Here is a 22,720-nt window from a genome sequence, read left to right as displayed (position 1 = left end):
TGTCGGGACTGCCGAGGACCAATCAGAACGCAGGAGTCGTCGAGAAGGCGAGACATGCTTGCCTTTAAGCGGATGGTCGATGAAATGCCTCCTCCACCAGCCAGTTCTTCCTGGTTTCCGCCCGGACATGGCACACTCAGCGCAAAGGAGACGAAGAGGGTAAAAAAAAAAAGTTGCGTTTGTTTAAACTATAAGACGGAGTCCATGCGCAGACCTCGAGGAGTCGCCGAGGACGCAGCAAGCCATTCGGTTAGTAAACGCCCAGTGCGTCTCAGGAGGTCACGTGGATGGACCCGGAGAGCCGTTTAGTTAGAGTTAGCGGGTGACTAATTAACTAGTCAATGACTAGTCACAATAGTCAACCTTTAACTGGTTACTTGGTTCGTTAACCAACCAACACTGCTGCCCGACCCGTGTATTCTGCCTTTAGGGCGAGTGAATGCCCATTCAAAGCGCCGTCCGGAACGATTGCGAAAGGATCATCATTCGCGTGCCGGCTCTAGCACGACGCGAGGATGCTTCTAAATGCGCCCACCGGCTGTCGCGCGAGATTCGTCGTACGTGTCGTCAGCGGCATGTTCATTATGTCCGCGGCGGTTCCCGTAGTAGGTTCTACATGCAGCTTACACTCTACCGTCCGTGGACAAGAACCTTTCAAAAGTGTCGTCAGTAACAGTCTCCGTTAAACAGCTCGCAAAGTAAGGGCGAAGTTCGCGTCTGCCGAGGATAAGAATTTTTGCTAGCCTCAGCTTCGCAATCTCGCAATCAAAGAGGGTCGGCTTAAAATTAGGTCGGGCGCGGTTGGGGAAGTGGCGCGGACACATTAATATTAATGTACGTCTCACCCCATCCATCCGCGATGCTCAGAAAAGATCGTTGTCAGCTCCTCTTTTGCCTTTCATCCCAGCCACATACCCCCGTGAGTACCTTCCCAAGAGTTCGAATACCTGCCGCTCAGCCCGCGACGGCAAACGTCCCGCTGTATAGTGCAGCATCCGCAACCCTCGATCGGTAAGAGCTCATCGCCATATGTCAAGCAGGAATGTCGGGAAATGTTCGTGAGCTGAGGCACCCTGAAACAGACCTATGCAACCACGAGAACGGAGCTTGGGGCTACCGTGTGCTCAGTCTGCATCGTGTCGATGTACGTGACCAGGTCATGGATCGTGCCACCCTGATCAATTTAATTCGCCACTGATGCTGGATACTACGCCATTTGTGCAACGAAGGTCGAATACTGTTCCCGCTGTATTGCCAGTCGTCTAAAGAGCGGTTGTGAAGTACAGCTGCTCAGCGCTGGGAGCACAAGACTACGGCCTCGATTCTCGGTCAGAAATCCCGACTTGTGTCCTCAAGCTCATGCTTCATGCTTTCAGCCCTGAAGGGTGTGCGTTAGGTTACATCGTCCGGAAATACTGTGGCTGGGGCTTCGCTTATACAGATGTGCAAGTATTCTAGCTCAAATAACCCAACGCAATGAATGAGTATGTTACGGTAGTAAAATTATTACGGGAACAGTAGCGGGTCGGCCCAGCCCCGCGCCGCTCCACTTGCGCCCCGGATCACGAAGCAGCCGCTTGCTACACAACTGCCATAGAGCGTGAGTCGCATAGCAACGCGTCTCGGGACTTATTTTGCCAGCCGTGGCCTCGAGCTGCATGCCTAAATGTCAGAGATGTCTCAGACTTTGCGGGCGATCGTGCCACACGGAAAACCTTGCAATATTGTTATAGCACCGTTGTGGCGCGTCCTCCGGGCTCGGCGATGGGATACGGCCCATATATAGGTTTTCAAGCGCGTACTACCAGATGCACAGAATGCTAAATGTGACATGTTACATTCCGCTAGCGTGCATCCGCTGCATTTAGGATGCTGAAGTCGAGAAGCGCACTCACGGCCAGTACTGTAGGTTTCGGGTAGCCGTAGATGTACGACGCCAAATGGCCGCATTGCGGTACCGTACTAGTTATCAGTCTAGGGTCCCTCTATTCTCCCGGTGCGGTCCTCTCGCTACGGGAAAGTTGTCCAGGACCGCAATAATGGTGAGTTAGACTCTGCGATACTAGGACACTGCCCCACGACACTGGTATGATCAGCCCGCAGATCGTGGACGACTCACGCGTTAAGCACCACATCCTAGGACATGCAATTTTCAGAAACCGGGTCAACCAATGCATATCCCGTCACTCAAGGCACGAACATTAGGGAAACATTGCCGGTCGTCACTGGCATGCGATGAGCACTGTATGGCTTAGTTATATACAGTCGCACTGTCCCATTGCATCTTCCATTCAGAGCTGTGCGCTTCGCGGGAGAACGCCGAAGATAAAGTAACGTAAGTGATACATACGGAAAACCAACTAACACGCCTCAAATAGGGCGCCTTGAATTAGCGCAGAGACAGTCAAACCTTGACACAGCAGAAGATGGTGCACGGCACCCCAGGGCACGCAGCTCGGCTCATGGCCTGGGGATGCACAGCTCGTGTTCGTCTCACGCCTTGACATAGTGCTCGTAGTGACGGATCATCCAGAAAAGCGACAGGGCTGGCCGGAAGCGAAAACACGAACGTGGGATGCCGGAACGGGCAATGAACGCGTAGTGGGAAAGCGTCAGTGACTTCTACAGAATTTCAGGGCGGGAAAAGCTGATACGCACAGGAAACGACGACAGGGCTGAAGACAGGCCCTGGCAATTTGGCGGTACGGTAGACGAGGACCTCTGAGGCAAAGTGCCCGAACGCGATCAGGAAGCTCAGCAGGGCCATGTCATATATACTGTACGTCGGGCAGAAGACGTGTGTTGGTGGTGTTTCGCACGCTAGCGAGGGAAAACGACGTACGTTTTGTCATGAATATTGTACGCAGCATAGGCTCGCACGACTGCGCTCAAGAGCGTCCAGGTCCCAAACGTGCGAGCCTGGAGTGGAGTGACTGGAAACGGGTGAGCACACGTTGAGGGTCAGAGCTGATACAAAGCTTACCATTGGGTGTAGAGCTGTAGAGTCTACGAGTAAATTTTGTGGTCACAAAGTTCTGGAGCGTGTTGAAGAGGGCGGTGACCGCGACGAGGAGCATCCATTTTGGCAGGAGACCGTCTCCCTGGGGTATGTCTACGAATTGTATATGAGCTGCTGGCAGACGGCGCGGTGACCGCAGATGTGCTCACAGGAGCGGAGGGCGTCCGTGAGGGAACTGGACATGGTTGTTACGGCGAGCTGTACGAGGACAAGCGCGCAAGGCGCACATGGAGGCGGCGGGCGGAGACAAACCCGAATTCTGATAGGAATCCGGGGGTAGACGCCGGTGAGAAGACGTCCTTGGTTGGGAGTCGCCGTCGCGGGCCAAGTTCGATGCAACCTTGAAGGCCTCGATGGCCCAGTCTATGTCGTCCCCAGTCCCGTCCGCTGCCCTGCCCGCCGCCCTCACTCGTTCAAACTCTACATCTAGTAATGCCAGTACACAAAGCGGCGCAAGTCTCAGGCGTCAGTCGCGCGCCCGGGCACGGACGTTGACCAAGGATGGGGCTCCGCGACGGGGCAAGAGCGTCGGTCCGCCAGCAGAGTCTGTGCGCATGGGCACCGGCGGGGTGTGTCTGTAACTCCTCTTTCCATTGCTTTTTTCCTCATCACATAATTGCCCGGTCATATCAGGCCAATGACAGCCTCAGCGCCGTTGTATTGCAATTTGGCATTCCACCACCATTACCGACGCGTATACCCGGGTCATCAAGGAGCTCAGCCTCGAGACCGACCGTGGGCGCGCAGGTATTGCCAGTGTCGCCGAGGAGGGAACGTGCATGGAGTACTGTGCACATACGGGACGTACCACGCGAAGCTCGTCGCGACAGCAAACAAACAAAGTCAGACAGCGGGTCGGGACCGAAAGTACGTCCTCCTCTGGGTTTTTTTTTGTTGCGCTCCGAAGCCCTAACGCATCCCAGGGAAAGCCAAGAGCAAGAGGCATGAGTCTACCACGGAGTGCTTTCCGCCCAGCAACCGCGTCATCTGACGAGTCTTCAATAGCAAGCCCTCGAACTCCGACTGGACCTTTCGAATCGCCTTTCATCCAGGTACATCAGGGGCCCTCGCGCTCGCAGCACTTTAGAGACTCTGTTATATCGAGCTCGACGTCTCTCTATCCCAAGTCGACCTCGACCGACTCTGACTTTGAATCATCATGTCCGCGATCACCCAAAAAGCGAGGTCACGATTTTGGTCTGGATGCTATCGGCCACACCGACTTTGATGTCGACGACGTCTCGTATCGACTACGGCTCCTCGTTAATAATAGCTACTTTCTACCCCCTGCGCATTCGAAACCGTCCCCGCTGTCGCTGGTTCCGCCAAAGCTACCCACTGAGCAGAAACGATCACCCAGCTCTGGCTTCTTGGACTTCTTTCGGAAAGCGAAATCGAAACCGACGACACCTCTATGTCAGAGCCCGCCAGCTATTGATGACCTCCAAGGCCCCATTCTAAGGACAACATCCGACTCCACGACTGCTTCCGGACACGTGCCTCGCCCGAAAGCTCACTCTTCTCCCGTGACGCCGTTAACCCAATCTGCCGCGCATCCCCCAGCAAGCAGGGTCGTCGTACTTCGCGAGCAGATGGACGATTTGTTGGAGGCAGCGAAGCAAGCCGAGCGAGATCTCAAAACCAAGGAGGACAGCCGGAAAACGAAGAGCCATGAGACAGCGCATGAAAGAGATCTATTCCATGATGTTGTCGATCCTACCGACATTGTTGATCTGCCGCCTCTGCCGGCTAACTATCCCTTCCCAGTTCAGGCCTCCGCGCTACATGGTCTGGGACCAGGCGAGTCGCTCGGCGCGGACCTACTTGCGGACCGTTTGCCACCGAGTCCCGGAATGTGGTCGATGTCCTCAGAAGAGTCGTCGTGGCGAAAGGCGATCCTCCAGGAGGCCGTCAGCCTGTCGCTCAGCCCTGAGACGTCGAGCTTTTCGGTATCTCCGAAATCTCAACGAGTACAAAGTCCGTCGTCGTCGTTTCGCTCGGAGGCTAGTGACAAGGCTGAGGAAATTGAGGCCACGCCGACTTCCCGGATTGTGCCCTTGCTAGGTCAGCGGATAATGGAACCTTCCGCCGTCAGCGCCGAGAAGGACGATGCACGGGCATTGTCGCCGCTCTCTGCGCTTCAAGGGTTACAGTCCACCAGCCCTGTGCAACGTACCTTAGCAGCACCTCCGGATATGTTGAGCTCGTCGTGGAGGAATTCGCAGCTGCCGGGTCGTGTGGAGACGCCAGCCGCCATGCTTCCTCTGGCTCCTCCACCATTCCGCAAACACCTCTCGCACCCACAGTTCTCAGCGTCAGTTGGCGAGCCTGCGAAAGGTGCTCACCCAGAGTCAGACCGTGACTCGCTCAGTGTCATTCGGAAGGCCATCTCGTCACCGGAGCTGGACACCTTGCATGACAAGCACAAGGCGGCACTTTCGGGAGGATCCATGGAAGAATCTATTGAAAGCCGCTTGGACCGCTTAGGGATGTTTTCCCCACCGGTACCGGGATTCGAGGAGAAGTCTGAGGGTGAGCCATCACAGGAGATCCGTCCTTCGACCAGCATGCGAGACACTCTATGCACAGATGATGACGATTTGTCGTATGTTACACCTGGTGACTTCGAGGAGGCACCTAGAGTGTCTATGACGCTCTCTATCCCGACGATAGGCCGGCTTTCAATGGAAGATGATGAACACCCTTCCCCTACCGTATCTGCATTCGAAGGCGCAGTGTTTGGAAGTTGTCGTGCCCCTTCACCTCTGCTGTCCCGCCGAAGTTACGTTGGTGCTATTGGAGCGCGTCCCACGTCAACGTTGTCGAGAATGGACGTCTCGTCGCCACCTCCCCGACCTTCTTCGTCTCTTGACGCAACGATACTGCCTCCCCCACCGCGTTTACCGGCAGCGAGGCCTGTCTTCACTCGGCCATCAACTTCCTCGGGACGCTCGTCTCATTCGTCTCAACCTATGCACACTGCTGCGGAAGAGCCAGGGTCCGAGGCCAACCCCAGCCTTTCACCTTCTACATTTACATCGCAACTTTATTCTTCATCACGCTCGTTGTCTGCGCGACGCAGTCGCCAGTCTGGTCTGTCGTTACTGATCCCGTCTGGCTTTATAACCCCTTCTATCCATTCGGCGCCGGCGCCAGCGTCACCGACTGCGTTCTTTGACAGGATACAATCGCACCCGAATGCCATGGACGATCTGGAGACGTCCGAAGAGAGCGACACCGAGAGCCTCGCACCGGCTGGCGGGCCGGCTCGGGCGCCATCTCCGTCCGGGCCCCCGGAGGCCCTCACCGAGACACACCCCAAACCGTTGTCGGCGCGGACGTCCTTCGCGAGCTCGCGCAGCGCAAAGAGCTCGCGGCCGTCCTTGATGCGCCTCGGCAACCACTCGACGCCGCACCTCACGCCCAAGTCGTCGAGGGAGGACGCGTCGTCCGTCATGTCGTTCGACATCGTCGATCGCAAGGTTCCCATCGGGTACATCGCGCCCCGGAACGCGGCAGCCTCGAGGTCGTGGAAGAAGGGCAAGGGCATCGCCAACCTGCCGCCTCTGCCGCTCAGTCGCGAGCTGAGAGACTCGCCGCCTGTTCCGGGACCGTCGAGGATACCGCGCCTGACGCCCACGCGGAGACCGGCGACGTTCGGCGACGCAGAGGGGAGGAGGGTGACGCAGCGGGAGTCGATCCAGCGCTTCGACTCGCTGCTGCTCGAGCACATTGCCTCGGAGCGGGACACGCTGAAGAGAATCACGACCAACATCTCCAACGCTTCACGCCGCCCTTAATGATTGCATACGCTGTCGCTTGAATGTGCCTCTTGGGTCTTTCGCTACTGTGTGTTTTCTTCGCCTCGCATCTACTCTTGTCTTTCTCTTTGCTGCACCTGACTCGGTTTCCTCCTCTATTGTTCTCTCTCTCTCTGCATTGTGGCACCCAGACACCCCACCAAATTCATTTGTTCACTGCTTTGATTTACTTAAGACTTATCATTATACCGTCGGTGCCACTTCCCTCTGACGATGGACGGAACCCCATCTAGCTGGAGCAACATTATGCATACCCGTCCGCCATCACATTCGTTACTCCCCTATGACACTGTCCGTAAACAACTTCTTTCTGGCCTCCGTGCAACGTGTCTTTCTAACGTCCTATAGCTTTACCCACCTGCGCCTGAGTCGTCGCGCGTTATATTTTTACAGACGACGTCCAAAGGCTAGCACTGTCACAATTCTTTGCCGGTTAATTTATAAACTCATAGAATAGGCCGTGTTTACTCGAAGATATTTGAGTATCGTCTTTTAACTTGGCTATGTTCGAGGTCCTAAGCGCTGCGAAGCGAGGCTGAGATTAATTTTTTTGCGCGCGTACAATACAACTCAAATTACCCCTGGCTTATGTTTCTGGCTTTCCAGACTTTGCACTTTCCAATATCGGCTTGAATCAGCCAGTGGCACGAAAGTCCAACGACGTATAACCATGAGCAAAATCGTTTGATAAATGCGAGTCATTTCAATTTGTTGTTTCTAGACCACCGAGTCACTCAGAAGCCAAGCCACCCTGGCTTCTCGTTCAGCTTGAATTCCGTCCGCCCACCGGCGACGACCTTGATTCCAGCGCCTGGCGCCTGTTCGGCGAGCCTTGCGTTCCACCACCCGACGCGCTTCAGGCTCTCGATGTCGTCCGAAGGCAGCTCTGGGAGCTCGATGTACGACTCGCCGCCGTTGCTCTCCGGGAGAGACCACGCGCGGAGCATGTTCTGCGGGCGGGTCTTGCGGAGGTAGTTCAGGCTGGGGAGGGGAGGAAGGGGAACCGGGCTCAGTCAGTTCAAACCACTGGCAGGGAGAGACAAAAGAAAAGGGCACGCACGTATCCTTGCGCGAGCCCGCCGCAAAGTCGTTGGCGCGGCAGACGTAGAGCTGCGTCGTGAGCCGCTCGTACCGGCGCGCGCCGTCGTGGAGCTTCATGTGGAAGTGGCCCGCGCGCACGCCGAGCCCGCCGCCGTAGTCGCCCGGGGCGACGGTGAGGACCTCGACGGAGCCGTCGGCGCCCGTCGTGAGCTGCCCGCGGAGCGCGTACGAGCGGTACGCGTACGCGCCCGCGCTCGTCGCGTGCCACAGGTCGATCGTCGCGTGCGGCAGCGGGTCCCCGTGCGGCGAGCGGACCGTCACCTGTAGCAGGAACGGCGTGTATTCTGGGCCGAGACGTGTGTGTGTGTGTGTGTTAGGAGGTACGGGTAGACGGTTGGTGGTGCAGGCGCGACACGCACCCTTCAGCTCGTCCACCGTCGCCAGGACTGCCTTGCCTGGCTCCAGCATGCGGGCGGGGGCACCGGGGACGTACAGTGGGCCTGCAATCACGTCGACACTGTGAGTGGGCAAACGGTGCGGGCGTGCACACCTTCCATGTCAGCCCGGTCGTTCCTCCTTCCCTGCTGGCACCACCATTTTAACGGGTTGTCCATGATGAGGGTGACCCAGATGAGGGCTCGCAGTGCCGCGAAGACGCGGAGAGGAAACGATATGGGCACGGAGGGCGCAAAAGTAGCAAGTGGAGAGGAGGTCTCAGCGGGCATCTTGGTCAGTAGTGGAGGCTAGTGTGGTGAACACTGCAGGACAAACACCATTCGACTGAGAGATGCCTAAAACAATGTCAATATATCGGGAACGGTGATGCTAGAAGGGGAGCTGTAGCGCTTTGTAATCTGAGAAGGTTTCCTGGGAATGTTGTGACATGGGCGGCGTGCAAGAAGTCTCAGCAAGCGATCATTCGTTACAGGGAAAGGATGACATGAACAGCTTGCCCGCGGCAGAGTGTAGAATATTCAATGGTGATGCAAGAATGGCACACTATTCTCATGTGCCATCTCCTCTCACGAGTGCAGAGGTCTCAGTCATGCCCGAGTCCGGGGCAAGCACAGTGGTGATAGACACATCGCCGGGTCCGCCGCCGTAACAAATGCTGTTTATGGCTTGGCTTTGTGGCGGCCACGTGGCCCGGGCAGTTGTTCCGAATGCCGTGTTGGGTGCGCTTTCCCATCAACGCTCTTCGACACCGGCCAGTATCCACTTTGCCAAGGGTCCCGACACTGACGCCTATCTGGCAACACAGGCAGCACCGGCAGCACTCTGCTAGCATAATTATTGTCGTATGGCTGCGACGCCCAGTTTCAAGGTCTTCACCAGAGAACAAGTAGCCAAGGTCTTTCTTCTTCGTCTTCTTCCTGTGTCTGGGCTGTTCCTGAATCATCTTTGACCTAGCATAATACTCCACATGACCTGGTATGCTAGCTCTCTGACCTGCTACAAAGTTGTCGGCTGAACTGCGAGGCTCTAGTGGATAATCATAGACTCCAAGGTCTATAATGTCACTCGATTCAAGGATTTGCACCCAGGCGGTGCCCACGCCCTTCTGGACGAAGAAATAGGTTTGCAATGACTGCATTCATCTGCGTGGCGATACCTTCTGACGCTGGTTGCCCTAGTCGGTCAGGACGCCACTGATGCCTTCTACGGCTTGCATCTCCACGAGGTCTTAGAGCGTCCGCAGTACCAGCGGCTGCAGATTGGTGTCATAGATCGAGAAGAGCCTCAAATGTACGGCAAGCTAGTCGGGGAGAACAGCGAGGTACCCTATGCCGAACCCTCGTGGCTGGCAGAGGGCTACCACAGTCCATATTTCAACGAGGTCAGACCTCCTATACCCGTCCTGATGACATTTCTGAACGTGGACATCTGTTGCAGAGCCATAGACGCTTGCAAAAGGCAGCCAGGGCCCTCGTAGACGAGATCATCTATCCCGACGCACAGGTTAGTTTTACCCACCGGCCATACTCTTGCCTGTCTCATGCACTTCTCGAAACGCTAGGCAAGAGAACTGGATGGCAAACGACCGTCACAGAGCGTTATTGACCGGATGACGTGTGTGACATTGAACTGCTTTCCTTCACACTGCTAAGTGCGCACCGCAGTGAACTGAACGTGCATGCAATGCGCATGGGACCAGGTGGCTGCACAAACAGAGTCGGCGCAATACGTGTACTCACATTTCATCAGGCAAGCACCTGAAGGGTCTGACACTCATGAACGGCATAGTGACACCAGAAGAGGCAAGTTTCTCACCCCAAAGCTTATCGGATGAAATAAAGCACGGCTCAGCCCCCTTTTCGTCCAGTTTGATTACTTCCACGAGGTATGCGGCTATCCCGCCTGTTGGGGGGACTTGCACAGCTAAGCCAATTTCCGCCAGCTCGTGTTCAACCAGGAATTCGTCAGGTGCGGCGCACGAGGGTACGGAGATGGCCTCAACGCCGGCTGCGTGATAGGTCTCCCGCCCGTGCTCAATTTCGGCTCTCCAGAACTGAAGGCGAGGGTGCTGCCGGAGGTTCTCAGTGGGAAAAAATTCATCTGCCTGGCGGTACACGCATTTCAAACTTCATCTTCGTTACGGGGACTTACGAAACGGGTAGGTTTCAGAAGCGCATGCTGGAAGCGACGTCTTCGGACTGCAGACGACCGCGACGAAGACCGAGGATGGAAAGCATTGGATCATCAACGGACACAAGAAGTGGATCACGAACGGCATGTGAGCGTGTGACGTGACTTGTCATTCGAGAAGAAATACCAAAACTGACCATTGTCTCGACAGGTTCGCGGACTAGTGAGCTAGGGGTTTCTTCTTCACACACGCATACAGAGACTGATGACGCACGCACATCGCAGTTTCACGGTCGGCTGCAAGACAGAGGTGACGGCTACCCACTCCAGCATGACGGCTTCGCGTGCTCACCGCATTTGCAGGACGGCTTCACCGTCATTCTGGCCGAGCGCGAAGAGGGCGTCGAGACCAAGCCGATCAAGACGTCGTACTCCCCGACTGCAGGGACGGCCTTCATCACCTTCGACAACGTCAAGGTGCCTGTCGAGAACACCCTCGGCGAAGAAGGCGGAGGCATCTTCGTCATGCTGAGGTTCGCACCGTCTTTGGCATCGTGCGTGCCAGAGTTCTTGCTTGCTCACGACGGCTCAGTAACTTCAACCATGAGCGATGGGTGATGTGCTGCACCACTGCGCGGAGCCAGAGGTTGCTGATCGAATCATGCATGAAGTAAGTTCTGTGGAAGCTTGACCCTCTCCGATACTGATTTAGTGTGCGATGAAGGTGGATACACCAGCGCAAAGCCTTTGGGAAGCCGCTAGCCTCTCTGGCGGTCGTCCGCAGCAAGATGGCTCAGATGATCGCACGTACCGAGAGCGTCCAACATTGGCTCGAGAACATCACTTACCAGATGTGCAACATGGTAAGCATGTCCCGCGGCTTCATCTCATGACCTCTCTCTCTCTCTCCCTCACTAAAAGCTGCCTTCTCCGTAGTCGTACGCCAAACAAGCCAACAAACTAGCCGGGTACGCCACGGCCTTTTCTCTCGGACGTCAGCTCTTCCTGCCAGGTCTAACCTTTCGCCCACAGACCCCTCGCGTTCTTGAAGATGTACAGCACCCGGTGCGCCCAACAGTCCGCGGTTGACGCAGTCCAGATGTTCGGCGGCCGAGGGGTGACACAGGGTGGGATGGGCCGACTGATCGAACACGTGCGTCGTCTAGTATGATACCCAGCTGGCCCGCAGCGCGAACATTGATCTCTCTGCCCGCTCCGCAGTTTTATCGCGCAGTGCCGTTTGACAGTCTGCTCGGAGGAGGTACGACACACACTTCTTCGCCGCCAGACTCGGGTGTTCTACTACTAAAACATTGCGCTAATTCCAGCCGAAGACGTCCTCGCCGACCTCGGCGTTCGCCAGGCCATGCGTGGCATGCCCAAGAATGCAAGATTATAGATTGTTTTCCAGATTGTAGTCCAGGAGGACACATCTCATCTATCGCGTGCTATCGGTTGTATGTATGCGTGACGTGCAGGCATCGTTAGCAATCCATGAAACATGTCGGTCGTCACGGCGTTGGAAGCGTAAAGAACGGAGCAAGAGGCGAATCGTGACGAGTTGCGTCGCCGCGGACGCGCGTTTACAGATGCCTGTTGGCCTTGCCAGCGAAAACGATGTCTTCCAAGGTGATGGACGACCGCTCGCACATGCCGTGGAAGATGCCACCGGGCTTCCCGAACAGGTTTTCGGGCGTGTCGAATTCGGCGATGGTGCCTGCATTCATGACGCAAATCCTGTCGTAACCGATGATGGTTCGGAGACGATCTGCAGCGTAGAGGGAGGGCGCGCTTTTAAGCTTCACGCAGACAGAACCGCGCGATGCGAAGACACTTACGGGCAATGCACAGGATCGTCCGGTCCCTGAACTCCGTGGCGATCGTGTCCTGGATCTTCTTGTCCGTCTCGTAATCCACCGACGCCGTCGCCTCGTCCAATATCAAGATCTTCGAGCCCAGCACCAAGGCCCGCGCCAGACTGACGAGGGAGCGCTGGCCGACGGAGAGGTTCCCGCCCTCGTCCTCGACGGGACTGTCGAGCGTGAACCGGCTGGCCGGTGTGCGCTGGCCAGCGAGCGTCGCGTCGTCGTCGGGCAGGTCGATCGACGGCAGGCGCCTGTCCTCGACGAGGTAGGCCCGCTTCAGCGCGTCCCAGAGCTGGGCGTCGTCGTGGTTGCCGAACGGATCGAGGTTGCTGCGGAGGGTACCAGAGACTGTTTGTGTTTGGGGTCAGCGTAACAGATCCTGTGGCGAGAACTAAAGTGGTACTGACAGAGAAGAGGGTCCTGCGGGATGATGGCAAGTCCGCGGCGCAGGTCTGTGAGCCCGACCTTTGAGATGTCGACGCCGTCGATGACGATCGAGCCCGAGGTGAGCTCGACCAACCGGTACAGCGCCGTCATGATTGAGCTCTTCCCGGCGCCCGTGCGCCCGACGATGCCGATCTTCTCGCCAGGTCGGACTGACATCGTCAGTCCCCTCAGCACTTCGGGCAGCTCGGGGCGGTACTTGAGCACGACCTGGTTCATCTCGACGGCACCCTTGGACGGCCATGGTGCGGGCGGCTTCGCGTCGGGGAGCAGGTGTGGGGGCTCTTGCTCAAGCTCGTTCGCGTAGTGGATGATGCGCTCAACGCTGTTCATGTCGTTCTCAACCTCTGCGCTCTGTCGGACGAGCCAGCCGAAGGCCTGCTGTACGCTGATGATGTACGACAGCGTGACACCCGTCTGAGAGGGAGAGATATGGAAGCGCGTCCCCACAGTGAGGACGGAGACGACGAAGGTAAGGAGAATCCCGAGGAAGTCGAGACGGATACCCAGCCAACGCTATAAAATGCGTTGTCAGTACTGCTGATAGCTGGTGGGCGTGAGAAGCTTACTTGGTTGGTGACCGTCAGCCAGTATGCGCGGTTCTCAATGTCGACTCGCTTCTGATTCTCATGAAGGAACCGCTCCTGCTCGCCGTAGGCACGGATCGTGGTCAACCCAGACAACGATTCAGAGAAGTGACTATATAGCGACGACCGGAGAATCGCATCTAAGAGAATGTTCAACACATACTTCAACACTCGAGTTATGAAAAAAAAGGCATACCAAGACGCTTCAGCTCTCTCGCACTCGCGCGGTAGAACATTGCAGCCCACAGGTAGAGCACCGAGACGCTGCACACGGCAATGAGGAACCACGGGAGGACGATCGCGATGAGAATGACTGCGCCAAGGATGTTGCTCAGCGTCGAGAAGAACATGCGGAGGGCGTCGCCGAGCATGTTGTCGATTGTATCAATGTCCTTGGCGAACCGGTTCATGATGCGACCGAGGGGCTGTTGAGCAAAGTCAGCAGCTGACAAGCAACAAGGTGTGGGATGTAAGGAAGGACATACTGTAGTCTCAAAGAAGGACATGGGTGCGTGCATGACTCGCTCGATTGAAGCTCTGTGCAGTCCACGCGAGGCGTAGTATGTCAGGAAAGAGAACATAAGACCCATAAGGAAGAAGCCGATTGCTTGGGACACGCCAAGGCCAGCATATATGCCCATCTAGAAGCAGGGTCAGCCGGTACCATAGCAAATCCTAACGCATATACTCACATAGAACCCTTGAGGCTGTGGCCATTTCCTGTCAAAAGCCCGTGGTGAGCACAGACGAACGATACCAAGAATGAGAGTATACGTACTCTTCCTGCCAGTACACCAGCCAGTACGACGACATGACCTGGGCACCTTGCAAGAACACGAGAGACAGTATCAGCAGCGGGATGAAGATCTGGCCGTTGCCCGCTTTCAGATACTGCTTATAGACAGAGCCGCTGACGGCGCCGGTGTTGCGTTCCTCAGCCTGCATGAGCGGCGCGCCGCTCGTGCCTTTCTTCTTTCCCTTCTTCTCGTCTCCCGGGCGGACCTCCTCGACCGCGTCCTCCTCCTCCTTTTCCTCCTGCTCCTCCTTGGCGCCAAACTCGCGCACGAACCGCGCGAACGCGCCGTTGTCGCGCGCGAGGAGCTCCGCGTACGTGCCGCGCTCGGCGACGCGCCCGTCGACGACGGTGTAGATGTAGTCAACCTGCGGCAAAAAGTGCAGCGCGTGCGTGACGAGGATGCGCGTCTTGCCCGCGATCGCGCTCAGGAAGACGTTGTTGAAGACGGACTTGCCGACGTGCGCGTCCAGCGCCGAGAGCGGGTCGTCGAAGATCTGGATGTCCGCGTCGACGTAGATCGCGCGGCAGATGTTGATGCGCTGCTTCTGGCCACCGGAGAGGGAGATGCCCTGTGATTAAGTTGCGGAGAGATAAGCGCATATATGCAGGAGAACCAGAGAGAACCATACCCTCTCTCCGACCTCAGTCAGGTCCCCGTTGGGCATCATGTCGATGTCCGTCTCCAGACACGCATCGCGCACAGCCTTCCAGTACCTCCGCTCGTCGAATGGCCGTCCAAACGTGATGTTCTCCCGGATCGTCGCGTTCTGGATCCATGCGCTCTGCGGGCAATACGCGACCGAGCCGTTGAAGCGCACTTCGCCGTGGGTGCGACGCATCTCGCCGATGAGCGCCTCCAGCAGCGACGTCTTGCCCGTGCCCACGGGGCCAACGATCGCGGTGAGCTGGCCCTGAGGAATTTCCATGTTAATGTCCTTCAGCGAGAATACCTTCTCGGGCTGGGCACTCGTATCGACAGGCTTGGACTCGGCCTTGTCCTTCTTGCCCTTCTTCTTGGACTCGTGTTCCGGAGGCGGGGCGTCCCAGGTAAAATCGCCGTGCTCGACCATGACGGCGACATCCATGTCTGCGTCCTGCACTTTTGTGTCGGTGAGCGTCTCGGCCTCGAAGACACCATACAGACGGCCGAGAGCGTTTTTAGCGTCGGCGATGGCGCTGAATGACAAGGCTAAGTAATGGTCAGCCCAGGGCGCGACAAAGGCACTAAGGAAACGGCGTACGTAAGAACATCAGTGGCAGCCTGAGGAGCTGGAACAGCGTAAGCGAAGCAAAAACGTTCGCAGGCTGCAGCGTGTGGCCAGAGAGCGAGTAAACCACGAAGGAGATGACGGACGCGAGCACCGGCAGCGAGATAGCGACCGCGTTGTTCGCCGCGCGAATCATGAGCAGCGACCGGATGTACTTGAGCTCCTTCATCCGGAACTCGCCAATGCGCTTCAGGTACGGGATCTCCCACGCAAAGAACTTGATGATCTTCATGCCCCCGAGGAGCTCCTGCAGCAGCTTCGCGCGCTTGTCCGTCCACGTCATGCTCTTCTGGCGGAGGCCCATGAGCCGGCGCATGACGTGTGTCTGGATGGGCGTGCAGAGCACGAAGAAGGCGAACCCCGCGAGCGCGGACGGCCCCAGGTTGACGAGGAGCTGCGCGAGACAGATGGCCATCTGGATCGGCGCGATCCACGCGAGGTGGAAGAAGCCGCAGCAGAAGTCGATGCGCGAGACGTCGGTCGAGATGTGGTTGACCAGCTTTCCGTTCGTCAGGGTGGTCCGCGCGCGCGAGCTGAGGCGGAGAGAGCGGTCGTAGATGGCGGTGATCAGGCCGCCGCGCACAAGCACGCCAGTGGAGGTGCTGCGGTAGAAAAAGTGGTGCTGACCGAGGGAGGAGAAGAGCTGCATCGCCAGAAGAACGAAGGCGAGACCGATGCCCTTGCCAATCGGAGGTATGTCCCCGGTGCTACCTTGGTTGAATGCTCTGTGCAGAGACGGATGTCAGCCTGGCGATACGCGAGTACCCTGAAGACTCACGTGTAGGACTCGGTGGCAAAGTTGATGAGAGCCTTTACGACCAAGGGAGTCAAGATGTTGGCGATATCACCGCTGACTTTCATGACTCCACCAGACCAGAACCAGAACTTGACACTGTCGTTGATGGCCAGTGTGAGACTCGGCTTCTTACGTCCGTCCTTCTCTCGCCATTGACGTTCGCGCTCCGCTCTGTTCCTGCGGAGGGCCCACCAGACCCTGCGCCACCCCGGCGAGACCTCGCCGCTCGCGAGCCGAGCATTGTACTCGTCCGCTCTTTGTCTGCGCGCCTCGAACGACTTGTTAATCTTCTCGGCAATAACGGCAGCAGAACGGTTTTCATGGAGCTTGTACAGGTCCGAAGCCTCGAGGGGCCGTGCGTAGCCCAGCGCGAGCAGGGGCATGATCCATCCAAAGGTGACGATGTTAAACCAGCCTGCGGTCGTCTCCGGGAGGAATTCCGCGTCGTCTATGGAAGCCTTCGGCGGCGGCGGGTTTACCGGGACGAACGGCATGCGAAGCCATCTGGAATACAATGATCAGCCACCATTCTGGACTGCGCTGCCCTTGTGGCGGCAGAGAAAACGAAAGCAGAGAGCCTGGCCCGAGTCGTAAGGCGAGGTATGTCATCAAGTTGCACGAACTATCAAGCTCGCCGAGGCCCGGGGCTTAGTACGAGCAGATCCAAGGACGATGGACGCCTGTGATACAGCCTCACGAAGAACAAGGCCCAGGTTACGTGCTTTCGTAACGGATGCCACCACTTGAGCGGGAAGAGCACGTACGTACCTGGAGCGTTTGAACGTCTTAACCTCCGTGCCCTGCTCCGTGGATCCCTGCGAAGTGTTCGAGGCGACCTTCTCCAAGTCGGCACCGGCCTCTTTGTCGTCGTACTCGCGCTCGTCAAGCGTGCCCATGGCTGGAGGGACTGAAGCGTAGAGACAGCCTGTGCGCTGAGCGCGTCAACGTTCCCTGTCATTGCTATTTATCGTGTCTGCTCTCCCGTGCTTGTGAGACGTTGGAGGACGCTGGAGCTGCGGTTGGTGTGTGCACCCGAGCAACGGCGCCTCGACGGGGATCCGACCCATGGCGCCAGAAAGTGCTGGGCTTGCAAACGCCTGCGTGAGACAGAGAAGATACGAGGGTGGCGCAGCCCAAGTCTTGCATTTTTCAATCATTCCGATCGGAGAGTCAAGGACCTTGCGCTCGTTTGCCAACGGGCATGTGGTGACTGGAACGAGCTGCACTCTGCTGCACTCCTCCCGCCGTGTCGCAGAGTGACCGACGTGTACTGGGGTGTGCAAAAACCTCTGACGAGAACCTCGCTGCGGAGTGTCCGCTGAGCAATATTCCGTAGCGGCTTGTCGCTTGACGTCGAAGGAGGGTTTCCGTTTCTGGCATCCGCCGATATTGGTGGCCACGGGCACGCGGAACCTTTTTCTCGTGTGCCTCGACCGGGCTGAGTAATCCACCTATCTCGAGATAGCAGAGCATATGGTCCCTCGGCGCGGAGGCGTCATCCACAGCTGTCATCCGGCTCTATTATATTCAAAAATGAATATCTCTTCCCCTCCACTCCCTGCAGGTGATATACTACACAGAGAGAGATCGATGCAGCGTATACCACGTGCCAGAGACGAGTCGCCCGGAGAACTAGAACTATGTACTACAAGTAACTTTGAACTTCAAAACAACGAGTACCAAAAAAGGTGGAAAGCGGTGAAGAAAAAAACAAGTAGACTATATAGCTGCCCAAGAAGTCAGATAGCGACATAGCCAAATAGCTTAGCGTAAATGTGGAAGACAAATCGAGGCAAGCGAGCGCAGGAACCAAAGGAGTGTCAAGAAGATAGGAAGGCGTGTGAAGATATGTGAAGAGGGAGACAAGAGAGAGGGCGACGGGTGTGGCAGAGGCAAGCTTCGGACAGCGGGCATACAAAACAAGGCATGGAGGCATGAGTCCGAGCAATTGCAAGAGAGAGGAGAGACAGAGAGAGAGAGAAGAGCGAGACAGATCATGGAGGACATGCTGGAAGACAGGAGAAGCAGTAGCGGCAGTAGCTTTCGAGGCATGATGGCGAGCATGGATGCGCGACAGCAGGGCGGAAAGCGACGTGGGCGTACAGGGGAAGGAGAGACGAGATGGGTGAATGGAATAGTCAGAAAAATGCGTGAATCATTTCGGCGTGCAGGAGACAGACGTGAAAACGTGGAGCGTGGGGAGAACAGCGAGACAGAGATCGCGAGAGAACTAGATGTGCAGAGATAGTGACGTGGAAATGCGATGCGAGATGGGTATGCTTGTATGCCGAGTGGTGTGTGTGCGATGCGTCTATTCTTGCAGCACCATGCCGTCCATCCGACCCTCCTCCTCGAAGTAGGTGCGCGCCCAGTCGATGGCGTAGATCGATGCCTTGAGGAACTTGCGGTTCGCGTACTTCTTGCAGACGTACATCTTGTTGAAGTCAAGCTCGGCAAGCTTCTGGATAAGCATCGCGTGCCCGGGTCGTAGGTGCTCTTCTGTGAACCCAGAGTAGTACACGAACTTCTCGTTCTGTGAAAATATGAACATGTCAGTCACGTGCCACACATAACGGGAGGACAAAGGGACTGCGCGTGAGAGACTCTCACGCGCCTTGCGAAAGCGCCGATGAGGGTTCATAAGGAGGCACTTACCCAGTCGCCATTCAGCATCTTCCTTGCCGTGTACATCCCAATCGCCGCGACCATGCTAGGCTTCACCCGCAGGAAGCGGTGATCGAGCAGCGTCACCTCGGTCAGGAACTTGCTCAGCGTCCGTGTCTGGAGGTCGTAATCGTCCGCCTTAGAGATCTTGCGCATCCAGCTGTAGGGTGAGCAGTATTGGCTGATCTTGAACTCAAGCGTCTGCAGCACGATACGCTCGCCCTTGAGGATCTCCTCCTTCGTGTATCCCTTCTCGGTCATATACACAAACTCATCGACCGACGGGGCCATGATCTCCTCGTACTTGGCCGCGACGAACATCGCCGTGACGCCGACGAGCTGCAACTTGAGGAGGGAGACGACGCGTTTGGTCAGGAAGCGGTCGACGATGTTAACCGCTATCCAAAGGGTCTCGGGTAGCATGTGATAGCGTAGGTGTACTTGGAGTAGCCAATCTACGAGCGTTTGGCGCATCGACCAGCTGATTTCGCTCTGGCCGTCCATATAGTCCGGGTTCGGCATGCAGTCCTCCTGGACCAGCATTAGCCGTAAGAACACACACAATTGGAGAACCGACACACCTCGAGCTCCTGCATGTATTCGAAGATCTCATCGGCGTACTCGGACACCATCGTGGTGTCCTCGGGGTCGACCTCGTCGACAAAGGTTTCGCGGATCTTTTCGATCTCGGTTTGGTAACGTTGTCTGCGCGTTGTACCAAGCTCAGGCCATACTCGCGGCGCGTGCGGCTCAAGGGTCTGTTGTTGGATGTGTACGAGCTCGCTCTCGTCATCTAGGACTCGAACCAGGTCCTCGACCTCCTTCGAGCTCTGCTCGGGTTCGGAATCGAGGACGCTCGGCTCGATCAACTTGGCATGTTCCACCACCATATCGTCAAAGGCCTCCTCATCATCATCGTCGGCAACGACAACAGGATCTTGGTGTACGACGATCTTTGGGCGCAGAGGTGCGACGAGGCGCTGGACGCGCAGACCGATTGTGGCGCGCGGTTCGACAGCAGCGGGAGCTGTTGGTTGCACCGCAGAAGCTTTTGCTGGGCCCAACGGGGGACGCTGGACAACTGTGGGGGCAGCCAGAGACGAGGAGCGGCCGCGCTTGATACCAACTTCGGTGGCGTCCTTGTCCTTGCCAGTGAGTTTCGGAGCAGTTTCCTGGGCACGCAAATCGTGTTCAGCACTATGTCATCGCACTTACCACATCCCAAACTGTACAGTAGGACTACATAATGCGAAAGGGGAAACGAACCTTGAGGTTGACCGCGGTCTTGGTGACCTCGCCAAGCGCTGAACGTTGAATTCCAGCCTTGAGGGTAGCGACGTTCGATAATGAATGTGAGGCGGCGACTGCGCCGGTGGTTATGCTGGGTTTGCGTACATGTCTACCAGCTGCGTTCTCGTCGCCCATTTTTGGGCGTGCGGGGCCGGTTCGGTTTCGCAAGGGGAGCTGTTGGGAATGTTAGGCGAGGTTTCGCGGCGTGGCAGGAGAGCGGAGTAGAGAGAAAAAAGCTACACGTACTCTGTTGTTGGCGTGGGTGGTCGTGTTCATCTTGAAAGATATCTACTTGAACGAAATGAAGTCGTCTGTGCCGTCGGTGGGCGAGTAGAGATTGCACGGTGGCGGAAGGGAGAAAGCGCGAGAGAGATGCGGGATGTTCGGAGAAGAAGAAAGAGGTTGCCAACGCTGGAAGGAGAAAGAAAGAAAATGTTTTACAGGCTCAAGGCTGGCAAAGACGTTGAAGACAGCCACAGAGACGGGGCTGGTTCAAGTCCAACTTGCCCAACTTGAGTTCCCAGCCGCCACGTGAAACAGTAAATACGTACAAACGACGCGCCCGCGAATCGCGATCGCGGGCGCGTCAGCCTCCGCAGGCGCCAATCATCCTCTTCCGTCCCCTTTGACCCCGGCCCCCGCATCCGGCGGCAGAATGTTGGCTTGAGCCTCGACGACTCTCCTTCGTCCTCTGCCAGCCTCAACACAGAGATCCCCAGACCATGACCCAGTGTACAACTACGTGCGTACTTCCCTCATGATGCGGGAGCGGAACCAGCCGTAAAAGGCGCGGTATGATAGACGCTTTCATATATGTTGCACAGGATGGACGACACGAGGAATGTTCGAATTCGCCCTCCGCGCTCTTCCCGCCCCAGCACGTCGCGTCGCGACAGCACCGCATCCCCAGTCCCTCGTGCTCCATTTGTCGGCGAGTTGTCCGACTCGACCGCGAAGAGAAAGCCCAAACAAAAAGGATGCGAACAAGATCGCGGTGTCAAGAACAACGGGGCAGGTACCAACACCGATGGCGACGGGAGCTTGGTCAAATGGAATGACGCCATGGAATGATAGCTGATACAAGGATACTGATCATATGGATCCTGAGACGCCGCGGTGAGCGTTCAGAGTGAGGGTAGCGGGCCTAGTATACTCACCTCGTTATCCAGACTGCAAATCTGCCCATCGCCGTTGCTTCCCCTCTTCTTTCCAGGACGTGTTCGGCTGGGACTGCAAATCAGGCAGCGCGTGGTCAGGAACACCAAGCCCCGATCTGGTCGGCCGTACGTTGACCTGAATAGGTTCTGCGAGCGCAGTAGTCCCACGCTCCAAGCCTGCAGAATCCTGCCCAAGAGTCGTGCCGGGAGACCAGCCCTGCTTCATCAGCAACCGATGGCCGATATTCGTGCTAGATAGCGGCGCGGGTGGAGCCGAGACAGGCTCCGGAGGTGGTGGTGTTACAGGGCGAGAAGGAGGTACCGATGACGCAGCTGTTCTTGGTGGAACACCTGGCGCATCTGGAATACTGGAGTGAAGGGCTCGTCTGCGCGCGCTGCGATCCGTATATCCGTGGGACCCTTCGGATTGCCTTGGACTGGGTGTAGATGGCGCACTGTGTCTCGATAGCATCGTCTTCTTGAGTATGTGGAGCGATTTCTTTGCATCCGATGGCGGAAGAGGCCCGGTCGCTTCGCGTTTCCGCTTCTTAGCGGGCTCCTGGTCCTGAGCCGCCTTCGATACGTAGAATAGTGGAATCTCGTCGCCGCCTTTAGAGGAGCAAGACTCGCACGGTCGCTGGTCTTCATGGATGTGTACGATGAATGCTGTGGTTCCGAGTGAGAGTTCGTCTAGGTGCTTCAGGGCGCGAGGCATGCTGGATACTCGCGGCCCAGACAGACGTTGGCCTCGTGGATCTGTTCCGCCCGGTGATGCACCTGGTGCAGGCGCGGCTGCGACAGATTGTCTCGGGCGAAGATACGTTCCATGCTTGGAGCCCATATCGACGACGGCCCACTGCTTCTTCTCTTCATCAAAGTACACAGTCGCGTGCAGTTTCGACACCTCCATCTCCTTGAGTCGTATCCTCGGCACATCCATGCCGGGTGGTGCAGCATCTCTCCCGAACTGTACCTGAGTGTAGCCATCGATGATAGCGAGTGTCTGGGAGCGCGACATGATCGTGTGTACGACCTTCAGTCGCTCGGGCGTAGTGGGCAGCATGCGGATGAGCCGCAACGATAGCCGACCTGCAAGGCACCGCCAAAAAACAAGTGAGAGTCAGTTAACATGTATCATAGCGACCGTTACGGACAGGTTAATCCTGACTGGTGTTCCCCAGGGTGGAGGGTGCATACGCTGCGGCTGACGGCCCAGCGAAGGGCGCTTGAGTCCATACAACGTCATTGAAGGGTGCGTCGCCCTGCCACTCGAGCGCAGGGTGATATGTCGTGCCTAGAGCGTCCTCTGACTCCTCTCGTATCTCGCCGTCTTCCATTGCGCGGTGGTGAGTGGTGGTCTGAGGCAAGGGGGCTATGATGTTGACG

At 56.9% G+C, this 22,720-nt stretch overlaps 6 protein-coding genes across 6 annotated transcripts; 1 reads left to right on the top strand and 5 right to left on the bottom strand.

Annotated features, from left to right (window-relative positions):
* Positions 1-2,314: 2,314 nt before the first annotated feature.
* Positions 2,315-3,902, bottom strand: PHACADRAFT_207040 (uncharacterized protein). The gene is made up of 5 exons (XM_007393467.1): positions 3,169-3,902; positions 2,984-3,112; positions 2,843-2,933; positions 2,659-2,777; positions 2,315-2,546 (listed from the first exon to the last, which is right to left on the bottom strand). Exons 1-5 carry the CDS (start codon positions 3,200-3,202, stop codon positions 2,494-2,496), a joined length of 426 nt encoding a protein of 141 aa, XP_007393529.1. The 5' UTR covers positions 3,203-3,902; the 3' UTR covers positions 2,315-2,493.
* A 34-nt stretch (positions 3,903-3,936) lies between these two features.
* PHACADRAFT_77251 (uncharacterized protein) lies at positions 3,937-6,813 on the top strand (the record flags this gene model as incomplete). The annotated part of the gene is made up of 1 exon (XM_007393466.1): positions 3,937-6,813. A coding segment is annotated over one exon (2,877 nt), but the record flags the coding sequence as incomplete, so codon positions are not given.
* Positions 6,814-7,549: 736 nt separating this feature from the next.
* Positions 7,550-8,606, bottom strand: PHACADRAFT_207038 (uncharacterized protein; the record flags this gene model as incomplete). The annotated part of the gene is made up of 4 exons (XM_007393465.1): positions 7,550-7,821; positions 7,901-8,225; positions 8,301-8,381; positions 8,432-8,606. The coding sequence occupies 4 exons, from the start codon at positions 8,604-8,606 to the stop codon at positions 7,575-7,577; spliced, it is 828 nt and encodes a 275-aa protein (XP_007393527.1). The 3' UTR covers positions 7,550-7,574.
* A 2,434-nt stretch (positions 8,607-11,040) lies between these two features.
* On the bottom strand, positions 11,041-17,148 carry PHACADRAFT_116921 (uncharacterized protein). The gene is made up of 12 exons (XM_007393464.1): positions 16,992-17,148; positions 16,206-16,727; positions 15,401-16,152; positions 14,789-15,348; positions 14,142-14,728; positions 14,056-14,083; positions 13,849-14,004; positions 13,560-13,788; positions 13,346-13,503; positions 12,740-13,292; positions 12,306-12,680; positions 11,041-12,235 (listed from the first exon to the last, which is right to left on the bottom strand). The coding sequence occupies exons 1-12, from the start codon at positions 17,117-17,119 to the stop codon at positions 12,051-12,053; spliced, it is 4,233 nt and encodes a 1,410-aa protein (XP_007393526.1). The 5' UTR covers positions 17,120-17,148; the 3' UTR covers positions 11,041-12,050.
* A 787-nt stretch (positions 17,149-17,935) lies between these two features.
* Positions 17,936-20,471, bottom strand: PHACADRAFT_252339 (uncharacterized protein). The gene is made up of 4 exons (XM_007393463.1): positions 20,122-20,471; positions 19,469-20,039; positions 18,879-19,418; positions 17,936-18,756 (listed from the first exon to the last, which is right to left on the bottom strand). Exons 2-4 carry the CDS (start codon positions 19,775-19,777, stop codon positions 18,535-18,537), a joined length of 1,071 nt encoding a protein of 356 aa, XP_007393525.1. The 5' UTR covers positions 19,778-20,039; positions 20,122-20,471; the 3' UTR covers positions 17,936-18,534.
* Positions 20,472-20,979: 508 nt separating this feature from the next.
* Positions 20,980-22,649, bottom strand: PHACADRAFT_252332 (uncharacterized protein). The gene is made up of 3 exons (XM_007393462.1): positions 22,503-22,649; positions 21,335-22,423; positions 20,980-21,280 (listed from the first exon to the last, which is right to left on the bottom strand). The coding sequence occupies exon 2, from the start codon at positions 22,350-22,352 to the stop codon at positions 21,339-21,341; it is 1,014 nt and encodes a 337-aa protein (XP_007393524.1). The 5' UTR covers positions 22,353-22,423; positions 22,503-22,649; the 3' UTR covers positions 20,980-21,280; positions 21,335-21,338.
* Positions 22,650-22,720: the final 71 nt, after the last annotated feature.

The sequence above is a fragment of the Phanerochaete carnosa genome (genome assembly GCF_000300595.1).
Source record: "Phanerochaete carnosa HHB-10118-sp unplaced genomic scaffold PHACAscaffold_3, whole genome shotgun sequence".
In the NCBI taxonomy this organism is placed as follows: Eukaryota; Fungi; Basidiomycota; class Agaricomycetes; order Polyporales; family Phanerochaetaceae; genus Phanerochaete; species Phanerochaete carnosa.
The sequence above is the reverse complement of the archived record's forward strand: the minus strand, read 5'-3'. Positions and strand labels throughout refer to the sequence as shown.